The following is a 16,000-nucleotide window of genomic DNA, read 5'->3' on the forward strand; positions in this document are numbered from 1 at the left end:
AACATATTAGTTAAATTTAACCGTTGCACATAAGGGTACCTTCACACTGACCAACTTAACGATATCGCTAGCGATCCGTGACGTTGCAGCATCCTGGCTAGCGATATCGTTGTGTTTAACACGCAGCAGCGATCTGGATCCTGCTGTGACATCGCTGGTCGGAGCTAGAAGGCCAGCACTTTATTTAGTCGCTGGATCAACCACTGACATCGCTGAATCGGCGTGTGTGACGCCGATTCAGCGATGTCTTCACTGGTAACCAGGGTAAACATCGGGTTACTAAGCGCAGGGCCGCGCTTAGTAACCCGATGTTTAACCTGGTTATCAGTGTAAATGTAAAAAAAAAACAAAAACACTACATACTTACATTCCGGTGTCTGTCCCTCGGCGTTCTGCTTCCCTGCACTGTCAGCGCCGGCCAGCTGTAAAGCAAGAGCACAGCGGTGACGTCACCGCTGTGCTTTCCGGCCGGCGCTCAGTCAGTGCAGAGAAGTACAGCGCCAGGGGACAGACACGGAATGTAAGTATGTAGTGTTTTTTTTTTTTTTACGTTTACGCTGGTAACCAGGGTAAACATCGGGTTACTAAGTGCAGTCCTGCGCTTAGTAACCCGATGTTTACCCTGGTTACCCGGGACTTCGCATAGTTGGTCGCTGGAGAGCTGTCTGTGCTCTCCAGCGACCACACAGCAGTGATCGGGATCGTTGTCTAGATCGCTGCAGCGTCGCTAAATGTGAAGGTACCTTAAGAATATATCCAAGCAGCAAACTGCGTCATCTCGATTTGTAGTGTGTGTACTTTGCAGACATCACAGTTTTGCAGAAGGAAAAAAAAATCCTCCAGTTTTGGGAAAATTAGGTTAAACCTGCAAATCGAGCAGTGTGTAAGTATTCCCTCAATCTACACGAGTAGGCTGCTTTTTGCATGATGCACATTGTGTATATCTTCTGTTCTGTTTGATATCTCCTTCTTACAATAAATAACTTGCATCTGTACTTTTCACAGGTTGCTGTAGACGCACTCGCCGTGAAAATGGCAGACGGCAATTTTGATCCCTGTGAGTGCATTTGCTCCCATGACTATGCAATGCGAAGACTGATAAATCTGGTAAGGATAACACCTGATTCTATAACTCAACCTAAAGGGGTTTTCCATCCATAAGACCCTATCCCAATATGTAGTAAGTGTAATAATATTAAGAAATGTGTCCAATTAAATTATTGACATCAGAGGTGTAGGATCGGGGATAAGAGTTGCCTTATGACCGGTTTTCTTCTTCGTACAGTAACTTGTGTAACTGTTTTCATCTCCATATACCCTATTTTCCCGTTTCCCCCCTTTTCTGCAGCTGCGGCAGTCTCAGTCTTACTGCACGGACATAGAGTGCTTACAGGAACGTGAGTATATTTACCGTTCTATTCAGCATCAGGTTTTTCTAGGTGAAATTCCAATTCACATCTGGATTGTTTGGCCTCCGTTGCAGGTTCTCTCATTTTTGCCACAAATAATCTTCACAGAAAGCGATGCTATTCCCCCCTCCCCCCCCAGCAAAATGAGATACACGTCGACCAAAGGCAACAGATCACATAAAAATAAAATGCAATGTTTTGTCTTATTACAAGCGTAATTCAAGCCTATGTAACGACATCTCATCTACTGAAGAGCTGCCCATAAGCAGAGCAGCAATTAAAATCCGGCTGTGGTGACGACGTGTCCTCCATAGCCTCTTACTCTGATTCAGGGTACCCAAACCACAAGGGTGGAAACAGCGAGGACTTCAAAAATTTCACATCTTGACAAATTTAGAACATCCTGTTGGAAATATTTTCCCTCGGATGGTTTATTACTTTAATTTAGGATGTTAACCCTGGTAAAGGGGTTGGTCGCCCTCCTAGTTCAGTCCTGAGCCTTGGGTTTGTGCTCTATAAGGAGGGCAGGTGTTGGCCATCCATGTGTCGTCTCTGGAGAGTGAGGACGGTGTTAGTCACACACCGGTATGAGGTATAAAGGTGCGCTCAGGAATTTTCAGTTTCCACCAGAATGAATGGGGAACGAGATGGACTGGTTTCCACTCCTGTTCTGAAATCTCGTGGTGGGAGCTTAGTGACAGCACTGACATACCCGGGAGCTGACTGTAAATGGACGTTTCTTGCGTAGATACAGGAGGGTGGTACCAAGCGATTGGCATAATCTATGAGGCTGTTACTACTTTACCGGGTTTCCTTCATGATGGGCTCCTTCATGGGCTCTGACTGCTTACATGACTGATACAAATACGGCGAGTGACGAAGATGCAGCTCACCGTTGAAATCCGCATCATCACATGCGACCACAGAGAATGAAAGCGAAACGGTTCACGCAAAGCTTAGTCCAGCCAATAGATGAGGAGTCTCTAGAAATAGCCGTTTTTAAAGCTCCATTTCCTGCATCCCCTTTATAAGAAATGTGCACATTTTCTATGTCCTGTTACAGATGTGTGGAGAAGAAACGCCGGCATTCGTTTAGTTTCTGGTAGAAAATACAGCGGAAATACATACAATCTATAAAAATAAGACCTGGCTTGTCTGAAAATATCATGTTTTAATGTGCTCCATATAATCTCTTAACCACTTCACTACCAGGGCATTTCCCCTATTAATGTTGAGCTGGACAACTTTCAGTACAGGCAGGTTTAGAAACTGTGTATTCTCTTTTTATGGGAATTTGCATACTTTATTTTTATTTATTTTTTTCACAATAAAGGGAAAATTGTACCAAAAAATGGAAGTTTTAGAAAAGGAAAAAAAAAATGATAAAGATACTGCAACTGCCCATCCAAACTACAGTGTTCTCCTCGTGCCAAATGTTAAAATGACCGTAACGGAAAAAGGAATCCATTTTCTCTAAAAATCACAATTGTCTCTTTCCCTCATTCCCCTAAATTCTCCGATAATTTCATCTTTACGTTTAGTTGGCAGGAGGCATTAGATTTCTGTCGGCTGAACGATCATTTGGCTGACAAGTTTCTCTCCCAACTCCCCTATAGGCAGGAACGCTCAGTCGGGGGCTCCTGCGTTCTTTACGTGTCACGGCTACAATCCTCTGTTAGCGGCTTGTCTACGCGCTGAACAAAAGGATTGGCGGCTGACCTTTAGAGAACGGAGACCCCCTACACATCAGTCTGCCTAAATCTGCGGGTTTTATCTAATATGTATAGGGGTCTCTAGAGTTGACCTGAGTCTCTTATACTACTATAGCCCATACGGGGTACGTGACGTCCTAAGGTCCATTGATACGATAAGGCTGGTCTGTATATAACTTTAGTCATTCAGCGGTCCTCAAATGGTTAAATGAAACGCTGTAATAGCCATTGTCCTACACGTCTGACAGTATGTGACGAAAGTTACTTTGCTTTTGACAGGTGTGTCCAAGAATGTCTGCACACTGCTGTTTCTATATTAACCTTTTTATAAAAAAAAGTTCACAACCTATAACCATCAAGGAAAGGGTTATCGGTCCTTGTTTTAAAGGGCGACATTTAAAGTGGTCTAAGGGACATGATGATCAGGTGATTGTTGCCAGCCCCCAGAGCAAATTGCTGAATTCTCCTGGGACAAGCCACCGGCAGCCATGCGTTAGACATGGAGTAGCAGGGAAGATGCCATATTGCAGGGGGCCTTCAGATGAATGGCAGTCTAAGCACTCATGGGGCTGCTCTCCATTCTGGGTCATAGAAGATGTTTATTATAATCTTTTATGTAACGCCAACGTATTTGATGGATTTATTTTTACATTTCAATTGTAAAAATGTATTTCAAGCAATCTTTAATCCATATATTAGGCCGGTTTCACATTAGCGTTTTGAGGAGCTGCGCAGGGCTGCGGACTTCCTCCGTGAAGCCCCACCCCCAGCCGCAACTCCGCCGCTAGGTCCGCCTACTTCTGCATGCGGCCTGCGTACCGATCTTTAACATTAGGTACGCAGGTCGTGCCGCTGTATGCGGATGCTTCTGCATGCGTCGCTTTGACGATGCGGCGAACAGCGTAGGACGCAGCTTGTAGCAATTTTTTTTTTTTCTCCGCTTCGTCAAAACGACGCATGCGGAAGCATCCGCATACAGTGGCACGACCTGTGTACCTAATGTTTGATAGGTACGCAGGCCGCATGCAGAAGTAGGCGGAGCTAGCGGCAGAGGTGCAGCCGAGGGTGGGGCTTCATGGAGGAAGTCTGCAGCCCTCCGCAGCTCCTCAAAACGCTAGTGTGAAACTAGCCTTATCCAATTGTTTTATCTTCTCACCAGTACCTGGACCCAGTACTTCTTCCAGTGATGGAGGTGTAAGTATTGCAATGATCGTCATGGCCTGGCTTGTCATCGGTTTTACCTTGTATCTGCTGAGACCCAGAAGTCTCCGAGGATCAAGAGCTACTGGAAAACCCACTACGCCACATAATGTGAGTGCTGGAAACCACTGAGTGTTTTTTGGTTTGTATCATGTTGTAGACCATCTTTAACTATTTTTATACAGAATTCGAAGAAGGGGGAAAAATGCAAATTCCAAACTTCAGGTTGTTTTTGCTCAAATTCTGCAGACTTCCCTACTGAAATCTCTCTGCATTTCTTGCTGGCGCTGCACAGCTTGTCCTGCCATTATCCATTCTGCATTGTGTCTAAATGTTCAGCGCACTCTGCTTACAATTTATAGTAACCGAATTGGGAATACTGCTCTGGCCTATGAGGTTACATATGGGCACGGTAGATATGCTGAAAATGTTATGTGCCTATTCTGTAGGTAAAATGTACAGGGCATGGCAAGTGAATGGGATTTGACAAAACCTCACTCAGAAAGTAGATTTTCTAAAATCCACAGCATGCCCTATATGTTATGCTTTTGTTTTGCAACTCACACTTTACAAGGCCAAATGGTAAAATCTTTAGCAAAATTGCTGGTGTAAAATGTGTGCGGCACCTAATGGTAGCCAAATGCCAGCTGTAACTCCAGGAGTCATTCAAAATAGGAATTGTGATGTTTCTTAAAGTTTCTCTGCCTTTATCTAGAGTCTATTCATCTATCTAACGACTTACACCATGTTCCAGTCAGGTAACAGGATGGTTGTGCACACACAAATGTCATGAAAGGACTCGGTGACGTGACTTAATGTTTGTGAATCCCAAAGCAAAATCTCCAACAATGCCCACAACTATCATGGGTCTTTAATAGTATTACTCATCTCATGAATGATAAACGGACCTTTTGGATCTTCTTAAGCTTAGAAACCTACTGTGACTGCTAACTTGGCACCCCTGGTAAGGTTTTCTCGGTCTGGCCAGCGTGATGGCTCCCTCTCTTCTTGGTCTGGCCTGTGGGAAGGCTCCCTCTTGTCTCCGTCTGGCCTGGCTGCCAGGGGGGGGCTCCCTCTCGTCTTGGTCTGGCCTGGATGGCGGGAGGGCTCCCTCTTGTCTTGGCCTGCCTGGCTGGCTGGCAGGAGGAGGGCTCCCTCTCGTCTCGGCCTGGTTGGATGGAGGGCTCCCTCTCGGCCTGGCCGGCGGGAGGGCTTCCTTTCGTCTCGGTCTGGTCTGGCCTGGCCTGTCCGGCAGGAGGGCTTCCTCTCGTCTCGGTTTGGCCTGGTCGGTGGGAGGGCTTCCTCTCGTCTCGGTCTGGCTGGCTGGCGGGAGGAGGGCTCCCTCTCGTCTCGGCCTGCCTGGCTGGCGGGAGGAGGGCTTCCTCTCGTCTCGGCCTGCCTGGCTGGCTGGCGGGAGGAGGGCTCCCTCTCGTCTCGGGCTGGCCGGCGGGAGGAGGGCTCCCTCTCGTCTCGGCCTGCCTGGCTGGCCGGCGGGAGGAGGGCTTCCTCTCGTCTCGGCCTGCCTGGCTGGCTCGCCGGCGGGAGGAGGGCTCCCTCTCGTCTCGGCCTGCCTGCCTGGCTGGCTGGCCGGCGGGAGGAGGGCTCCCTCTCGTCTCGGCCCGCCTGCCTGGCTGGCTGCCTGGCGGGAGGAGGGCTCCCTCTCGTCTCGGCCTGCCTGGCGGGAGGAGGGCTCCCTCTCGTCTCGGCCTGCCTGGCGGGAGGAGGGCTCCCTCTCGTCTCGGCCTGCCTGGCGGAAGGAGGGCTCCCTCTCGTCTCGGCCTGCTTGGCGGGAGGAGGGCTCCCTCTCGTCTCGGCCTGCCTGGCGGGAGGAGGGCTCCCTCTCGTCTCGGCCTGCCTGGCTGGCCGGCGGGAGGAGGGCTTTCTCTCCAACCTTGATCACGTGTCGTCCCCATTCTTTTTGTGGGCCCTCTATCAGTAAAGTTACATACGAGCAGCCATATTTCCTCTGATGTATGTAGCACTTTTTACCATCAACCTCTCCTAACAGTGACTGATGCAAGGGAAGCACACAAGGCTGTGATGACCTCAATTGTGTACGGACTGCCCGGCAGATCCTTTTTAAAAAGATCATTATCCTCTTGAGTAAGGTCTGATTAATTGCCCAGTATGAGATGCAACATTATATCTTCTATTTTGTATACTCCAATATTCCTACAGATATGTCCTTCCTCAGACTTTACAACTACAGGAAATCTGACACTTTGACAATTTATTCAGAACCAGGACTGGGTTTTCATAATGTACAAAACGCCTATTTTTATTGGCAACACTGTAAAGGGAGGTCACGCTTGGTCCTCGGGGCTGATGAATAATTATTCATGAAGTAGATGCTGGCATGTAGCTGTGACTGAGCAGAATTTTAATAAAGAACATTTTGTGTCTATTGAGCCCCATAGATGCAAGAAGACTTCTGATTAGGGAAAAAATACCAATTTATGAGAAAAAAATGTGTGTATGGTAATAAATGTATGGCAGGCGTTGAGTGGAACATTTATCTGTCTGACAAAGCTGGTCTTTGAGACATCTGGCAGAGTTTAAGGCCCCGTCACACATAGCGACGCTTAAGCGATCCCGACAACGATACGACCTGTCAGGGATGCGGCGACCTGTACAACGATGCTATTTCATGATGATTCAATGGGACGTCCTGTCAACGAGGTCGTTGGTAAGGTGTCAAACACAGCGATGTGTGCTACCCAGCGGGACCTCAACGATCAAAAAACGGTCCAGGCCATTCCGACACGACCAGCGATCTCACAGCAGGGGCCTGGTCGCTGCTACGTGTCACACATAGCGAGATCGCTACTGAGGTCGCTGTTGCGTCACAAAACTTGTGACTCAGCAGCGATCTCGCTATGTGTGACGGGGGCTTTAGATCACAATGTGTCTCCAGCATGGTCACTGACTACATGCCTCTAAAGGCCCCTTCACATTAAGCGACGCTGTAGCGATACCGACATCGATCCGGATCGCTGCAGCGTCGCTGTTTGGTCGCTGGAGAGCTGTCACACGGCGCTCAGCTTCTCTGCACTCCTCCTGTACTGGCTGTGAGCACAGCGGCCGGAAAGCAGAGCGGTGACGTCACCGCTCTGCTTTCCGGCTGACCGACGCTCACAGTCAGAGCAGGAGGAGTGCAGAGAAGCTGAGCACCGGGGACAGACAGCGGTAGGTAAGTATGTAGTGTTTTGTTTTTTTTTTTTACTTTTAGGATGGTAACCAGGGTAAACATCGGGTTACTAAGCGCGGCCCTGCGCTTAGTAACCCGATGTTTACCCTGGTTACCAGTGAAGACATCGCTGGATCGGTGTCACACACGCCGATCCAGCGATGTCCGCGGGAGATCCAGCGACGAAATAAAGTTCTGGACTTTCTTCAGCGACCAACGATCTCCCAGCAGGGGCCTGATCGTTGGTCGCTGTCACACATAACGATTTCCTTAACGATATCGTTGCTACGTCACAAAAAGCAACGATATCGTTAACAATATCGTTATGTGTGAAGGTACCTTAAGGTATAAGCGCCATCCTCCGGTGCTAAAGGGCGAGAGCTTCCATCTTCAGGCTTGGATTTTCCCAGGCAGTGGATCAGCTCCATGTGACCATTGCCTTAGTGATTTAGTAAAGATTGTTTGTTAGTGACACATCCCAGTGATTCCTTCCACGTTTTCAGTAATTTCACATCATAATTGCACAAAATAATATATATTCAAAATACAGGTCTACTTTTTTCACAAACATAAGCTCCAGTCCTGCTACATCTGCACGAAAATAATCACCTTTATAATTATTAATACTATCAATTTAAATTTTTTTTTTAATTCTTCTTAATATCAGGGTGCTTTACATACAATAAATATGCAAATAGGGTTTCCAGTACATATTCAACCTACAGTAGAAAATGAGTATACTAGCCATGATTGAAGAACTGGTTCATAGGGAGAACGCTAAAAAAAAAAAATCTAGTATAACTGTATCTTTTTATTCACAGGACCGCAGCCATGAACCTCCAGCTCCACCAGTAGACTAGCACCCCGGGCATCTCATAGAAGATTTGCACGACCAAATGAATCATGACTGGCCAGACTACTCTGAAGCGGATGATTATTCTTTCATTTCCTTTCTACTAACGCCTATCGATATTGGGCATTGCATATCCTGAGATACATGGCGGATCTGGGATGTTTGGAGCATGTCGTCTTGTTCCAGATTTCCTTGCAGTAGGATAACTCTTTTCTTGTAAATCTAGACCGAACGCAGCACTGTAAACTCTTTTTTTTTTAAGTAATCCCTTGTCTGGACTTTTCAGCCTTACTATAACCTTTAGAGTTTGGGTTTTGTCATTTCGCATCATATATGTCAATGTTTACTGCCGTGTGAGTTTGTCTGATTTTAATGAATTCCCCTATAATTGGTGGTTACACATTTCCTAAAAGACCACGATATTTAACCATGTCCTAGCGGCCGGACATGTAGCTCCGGGCCCGTATTCCTGACTTGTGGTATCCTCCAGGATTATGCGATTAGCATACAAATATCGTTCGGATTCATGACAGTATACGGCATTGCTTTTTATTACTTCACGGTTGCTTTCTTACACCCTATCTCGTGAGTCTTTACTATATCCGTGTAATCCCACCTACATACCGGTAGCTGAAGTGTCACGTTACTGGGCGATGACCATCCTATCCATAGAGGATCCATTACCCGGTAGGGTGTATCTCAACACAAAGTTGCATTTGTGGCCCCCTGCTGAAGATGCCTATTCTATGTTACCCCAAGAACACAAACAACGGTCATTGAAACTGAAGACATGAAATGGTAAATGATAATTACCATGACCAGACAGGTTGGTGAGGCCATAAGTGGTCACATATGGTCTCCATTAGAAGGTCCTTCAAACATGGAGGTTACGAGATCATACCGAGATGAGACCGCTTCGGCCTGACATCTTGGGGTGCCAAGCCCCTCGTAGACCCTGGACCTGACACCGAGGGTTGTTTGAAAATAACTGCAGTGTTAGCTCCCGGATTAGGGAAGTCTGCAACCAGCCTCCTGCAAAATATAGAACCATTCCCATGATCTATACATTTCTCTGTGTAGACCTTTGTACTGTCATAGCCATCAATGTCAAATTGTTACGCATCTTCCTTAACGTAATGTTTACATTAACCGATTATATACTGTCACCTTCAAATCTAGACGCTCATAGAGGGTGGTAAATTTACTAATGGTACTGTATATTGTAATATACTGTAGATTGTTATCTTTGTCTGGTAAAGGGGATCGTCCAGCACTTGTACATTGATTAAATATATCCTCAGACTGTGGGGGTCCAACATCCACGCCGATTGGTCAATTACAGGTTCTGCAGAAGTCTGATGTACACAGTGAGGAGCTGGAACAGTACAGCGCCACATACTGTGTAGTGGCCAGTGCCAGGTACTGCAGCTCAGCTCCTATAAACCCCACATATGGAGTAACTACATCCTGCACTGGGGTGACTGTGTGTGGGGGGCTCCCCTATACAGGGTAAAGCTAGCTATATTAAATGGCCAGCATATCTCTACGGCCACGGCTGCTAGCCAGCTAGATGTCTCGTCAATATCTGACAGCTGGATTTAATTGACGTCACAGACAGGATTTTCCCCCACTGTCTCATCAGTTTCCCGCAATATGATCACGGGTCACTAATGGCTTACTATGACAACTGTACCTGTTGCTGCCATCTTACTACCCCGCTGAAGCTGTATGCTGAGTTTCAGAGGAGACTCTGGTTTACACTATATATTGCAATATTGTGTTATTGCAGAATATACTATGAGCTAACAATCATGGGTTCAAGTCTAAACAATAAATAAAAAAGAAATGAATCACAACCCCCTTTTCCCTCGTTAAAAATTAAGAAATTAAAAAAATACATATTTTGCATCGCTGTGTTCATAAAAGCCCAATGTAGCAATATATAAAATTAATAAACCCAATTTTAAAATGCCATAATGAGCGAAAAAAAAAACCAGTACAATTACAATTTCAGTCGCCCCCCCCCCAAAAAAAAAAACCTAAAACCTATCACACGACTTGTGGACCACAAGACCACAAAATGGTCATTCAGCTCTGTCGATGAAAAAAATCAGTGTTAGATAGAATGAGATCTAATCTACGGTATATGAAGCTGTTCTGTGCCAGCACCATACACTGTATACATTGGGCTACTGAAAGAGCTGCAAAATGGCGGACCCCCACCGATCTGATATTGATAATCTATCTCAGGGACTGGCACACTGCACCACCCACTATGTCATCTCATTGAGACCACCATGATCATCGGATATCTCCTGACATTCCATCCAGCCTGGAGAAGGGTCTGTGACCCAAAATGTTGCATTCACAAGAAGGTATATTTATGAGTGTAGTGTCTTTTTGGATCCATAAAGATGCAGTAATGATGTTTTGTGGCAACCAGCTGATTATGGAGTGCTGTTTGATATTCTGATATTGATGACCTATCCCTGGGATAGAATTCCTGGACAATCCCTTTAACTGAATACAATTGATGTGTTGATATGAAGATTTTGTGATCTTCCATAGAATAGTCTATTTTCGAGATTGTGTTGGTTGTGGCTGGTAAACCTGACCCCTATTACTTGTACTAATTCTATGTGACATTCCGAATCATTAAGAGACTGTGGAACATTCCATTAATGCCGAGATCTAATGTTACTTTATGATATGATTTTTCATTCTTGGCTGGTCTGAATTAGGCTTTAACGATATTATTACCTAAGTAACAATTCCTACATGCGAGAGCTGCTTCTTTTATCCTAATCCCCCATACTAATATTAGATGGCTATCTGCTAAACGATTGTGACAAACCGCTATCTCGACAGCTCTCCCATACAAAGGAATGCTTGGCGGAGCGCTCCTGTGTCCTCCATGAGAGCAGACCCCACCGACTGGTGCTTATCTCTAGGAAGTTATCGGATCTTCTCTTCCTCCACCATCATCTGTTGGGAAGAGTCTGGAGACCCCCATACACATTAGATTGTCGGCTGAGCACGTTCAGCTTAATCTGTATGGCAGTGAAACCTATAAGTTCTTAGTTGTGAGGGGTATAGTTCACACTGCGTTCAGTGACTACGTTAAACACACTACGTTACACCGCGGCATAACGCGGTGTAACGTAGTCCGTTAACGCCGCCATTGAATGCAATGTTGGACGCATCGCTAGCGCACGCCCACAATGGGCGTGCGCTAGCGATGTGCCGTCATTTGAGTGACGGACCCGAGACGCGGGCTGCAGCGTTTCCGGGTCCGTCACTGCTAGTGCAGATAGAGCTAGCAGATGCTCCATCTCCGCTAGCGCGATGTAGTGTCTGCACTTGCGCTAGCAGCAGCCCGTTCAGCACATACGCTAACGCAATGTGAACTTAGACGAGCCCTTTGATGGGGGATAGGGTGATATCTGTACCAATCTGTCCTTGTGTGCCGGTCATGTTGTGTCTTGGATGTACGCCATTATGGGTCATTGTCTGTAACCATTAGGTTGACTAAATATTACACACCAGCAAAATGATACCTGCCAAAATGCTGAATGCGGAGTCCTGGTACAAAATGTGAGCAATTCCAATAACACTAGACCCACACACCTGCAAAGCAGCCACAATCCCCGGCCTGCCTGATCATGGGTCTCCTAACACAAACTAACAGCGACACCTGTACATTTAGGCTATGTGCGCACGTCAGGATTTCTTGCAGAAATTTTTCTGACAAAAACCGGACATTTCTGCCAGAAATCCACATGCGTTTTTTCATGTGTTTTTGACGCGTTTTTTTTCCAAATGCATAGAATAGTGGGGAAAACGCAGAAAATCCGCAAAATTAATGAACATGCTGCTTTTTTTACCGCGATGTGTTTTTTTTGCGGAAAAAAACGCATCATGTGCACCAAACATGCAGAATGCATTCTAAATGATAATAATGTATGCGTTTTTAATGAGTTTTTCTAGCGTTTTTATCGCGAAAAAACCTGAACGTGTGCACATACCCTCACACTGGCCAGGAGCAGCTGTTAGTGACCGATTGTCCTGTGCCCATATCGTATCATTTGTCTCTGCAGCACATCTGTTTACAAAGGGCAATGTGCTGCCGAGAACGATTTTATTTTTAATGAAAGCTTGCTAATCATTTTACCCATTCAATGAGTGTTTTTCTTGTTTGTCTCTTGGTTGGCAGCCTGTTTAGATCTTCTGATATTTGTGAATGAGCATTCCTAGGATTCTCGATTAACAGCCGCTGGAAATCCACCCTAAAAGTCTCAGGAGACCCACAGTCAGGTCATAACAAGACTGTAAAATACGGCTCCTATGCGGTCATGAGAGTCGGAAAAGCCGAGATTACTGATAATCAAGTCTAAACAATGTAGCACTGGACAGTAATGTAGTATAGGGCAGGTAAAATCCAGTGATCAGTAATGACATATTTTATGTCTGATTATCTTAAGGTACCGTCACATTTAGTGACGCTGCAGCGATCTAGACAACGATCCCGATCGCTGCAGTGTCGCTGTGTGGTCGCTGGAGAGCTGTCACACAGACAGCTCTCCAGCGACCAACGATGCTGAAGTCCCCGCGTAACTAGGGTAAACATCGGGTTACTAAGCGCAGGGCCGCGCTTAGTAACACGATGTTTACCCTGGTTACCAGTATAACTGTAAAAAAAAAAAAACACTACATACTTACATTCCAGTGTCTGTCCCCCGGCGCTGTGCTTCCGGTGTCTGTCCCCCAGCGCTGGTCACACACGCCGATTCAGCGATGTCTGCAGGAGGTCCAGCGACAAAATAAAGTTCTGGACTTTCTGCTCCGACCAACGATGGCACAGCAGGATCCTGATCGCTGCTGCGTGTCAAACTCAACGATATCGCTAGCCAGGACGCTGCAACGTCACGGATCGCTAGCGATATCGTTCAGTGTGACGGTACCTTTAGAGGTTATCCTCTACTTTTAACATTGATGGTCTGTCCATAGGATAGGTTGGGGGGTGGTGTCGGGTGTCCTACCCCCACAGATCAGACATCAGTTTTAAAATAGAGGACAACCTCTTTGAATTCTGGAAACAAGACTGCTCTATCATGCTCATTTGCACATTAAAAGTGTCCAATTCTGTTAAGTGGATAACCATCTCTTTGAACAAATCAATGGCTAACGACATGTAAATTGGGCATCTGATACAATTCATGGCATCTCTTTTACCTGTGATTATAAAAGCCCTTTGCCAACAAAATGATCTGCATAAATCCAAAGACAATCTAATGTAGGAGCCAGTGGGTGAAGGATAAAGCTGGCCATTCCCAGTAAATAGCTGGTGGATGGTGGGCCTTTTTAGGCTAGGTTCACATTGCGTTAGTGGGTGTCCGCTAACGGAATCCGTTACATGGCGAAATTGGCGCAATTCTATGTAACAGATCTGTTAGCGCACCCATTGACTGCAATGTGCTTACGGATCACTAACGTATGCCTTTTTCGGCATGCATCAGCGATGTGCCGTTAGTTTTGGACGGACCTCGAACGCTGCTTGCAGCGTTCAGGGTCCGTTCTGCGCTAGCGCAAATCGGGCATCTGCGCTAGCGGGATTGCCAAACGCAATCCCTTTTTGGACATTGCGTTAGCGCAATCCGTTAGTGCAATCCGTTTTGCGCATACGCTAACGCAATGTGAGCCTAGCCTGTACTTGACCAACATTTCCTAAGGTATCTGTCTTGTCTTGGAATATTTCCATATGGCATCATCTCAATACAATAGAAATCTGCCCAAATGGCCAATATCAACCTAACAGTATAAGTGTCTTGTAAAATGTAGGACACTTTACTGTACTCCAGGCCTGTACAGTCTCTATAGCATCGGTCCCAACCTTGTATCTCTCCAGCTGTTGCTGCATGGTGAGAGTTGTAGTCTTGGGTCAAATGGAGAAGCCACAGCTTTGGGACCTGAGTTAAAAACGACCATAAGAATGGTAACACAGCTTAGAGCGTTTTGTGGGACTTTCATATTTTTGGCTTATCCCTAAAAATCAGATATCAATTAGGTTGTTGGGGCTGACTCGAGCCACCCCACCCTTGCTCTGGTGTGCACTGCCGGACAGGCTCGAGACCTGCACCCGCGGCGACTCGATCATGCTTTTCAAGCATACCGCGAAAATACTCAACGAGGACATGAGCATACTCCGATAACACCTTGTCCTATCACGCTCGCTCATCACTAGTCTGATACTGCTACAGTGACTCACCTCTAACGTATCATCGCATTTCTATTGCTGTCTATGGAGACCTACAACCGATGATTCGCTCTCATTGTCCTCTTCCAGTTCCAGCACTGCCTTCTCACCTTATATGTAGGAACTATATGCTGTGTTACATTTATTATTTATCCTTGTTAATAATATCGAAATGATTCCAGTTGCTTATAGTAATTACGCCAAACAAAAAGCTGCTGATTGTGCCATGAGGATTACAAATCATTCAGAGTAAAGGGCTTGTACTATGCACTTTCTATTGACTTAATAAACAATGATTACACTTTGGTCCTGTCTGGGTTATTTTTTAGACTTTTAACATAAAAACTTGCTGAGTTCATGATGACATCTGTTCAAAAAAAGTAATGGCAGTTAGTGTCTTTTCACATATAATATGTGCAATATAGGTAAAGTTCAGAGAATGCAGAAACAATGTCATCAGATTTAAAGCGATATTTCAATGTCCATAAATTCTCACTTAGGTCAGTATGAATCCAATTCTCAGCCTGCCACAGACTTCCCCATAACCTAAGACATGAGCCGGAGCAGAAGTTGGTATACAAGGAAAGTATAGGATAATCCGAGTAAGCCCATCCTATAGGGGCAGCACTTCCAAAATGAGAGAAATCAAAAAAGCACGGAAGCATACGCGCACACACACACAACATATACAAACACAATAAAAGTCATTAAAAGTGAACAATGGGAAGTGACAAAGAGGCCCAATAACAAGGTCTGTGGAGTAGATCTAGATATGTCGGGTATAACCAAGGCAGAGCAAGTCTCGTATACAAGGGGCTGGCAAGAAGAGTAGTTGGTATAAAAAAATCAGTATGAATGAACAGTCAAATACCCAAGTGGGATATAAGTATGGGAATGAATGAGAACTCTTAAGAATAAAGGTAGAGTGGATATGAGGTATTGTACTCAGGTACAGAAGTACATACAAGTTAATGTAGACACGTGTCATGAATAGCTTTAAAAATTAATCCATGCAAACTTGAAGTAGTGGGGTACGGTTCCCCAACGCGCGTTTCGCGTCAGCTTCTTCAGGGGGGGATACATAGGGGACCTGCAGGAGCTTTTTTTTATATAGGCAAATGGCAGTGAGAAGGAATTACGTGGTGAAAGCAGCTCTTCCTGAGGCCACACGGACTGGAAGTCACGGGGTCGGCCAAGGAGATGGAGAGTGTGACGCTGTTTGGACGTGTTGCCATGACAACCGCATACGGATCAGCCCACAGGAATGCACATCACATGCGTGAGATGCAGAGTCTGCGTGCACATCGTTAGACTGAAGTAAAAAATATGCATCAAGAGTGATAAGGAAGCCGGTGGGCATATTTAGCAGGACGCACATACACGGAG

The 16,000-nt window shown here is 45.8% G+C and overlaps 1 protein-coding gene across 1 annotated transcript in view; it reads left to right on the top strand.

Moving 5' to 3' along the window:
• SMIM14 (small integral membrane protein 14) overlaps positions 1-14,920 on the top strand; it is a 35,153-nt gene extending 20,233 nt beyond the window's left edge. Inside the window, exons 2-5 of the mRNA XM_069744579.1 lie at positions 1,006-1,107; positions 1,349-1,397; positions 4,281-4,432; positions 8,330-14,920. Of these exons, the coding sequence (XP_069600680.1) occupies positions 1,033-1,107; positions 1,349-1,397; positions 4,281-4,432; positions 8,330-8,368 (315 nt within the window). The 5' untranslated portion in view covers positions 1,006-1,032 and the 3' untranslated portion in view covers positions 8,369-14,920. The remainder of the gene's footprint in view (positions 1-1,005; positions 1,108-1,348; positions 1,398-4,280; positions 4,433-8,329) is intronic.
• The last annotated feature ends 1,080 nt before the right edge of the window (positions 14,921-16,000 follow it).

The sequence above is a fragment of the Ranitomeya imitator genome, chromosome 1, assembly GCF_032444005.1.
Source record: "Ranitomeya imitator isolate aRanImi1 chromosome 1, aRanImi1.pri, whole genome shotgun sequence".
Classification (NCBI taxonomy): Eukaryota; Metazoa; Chordata; class Amphibia; order Anura; family Dendrobatidae; genus Ranitomeya; species Ranitomeya imitator.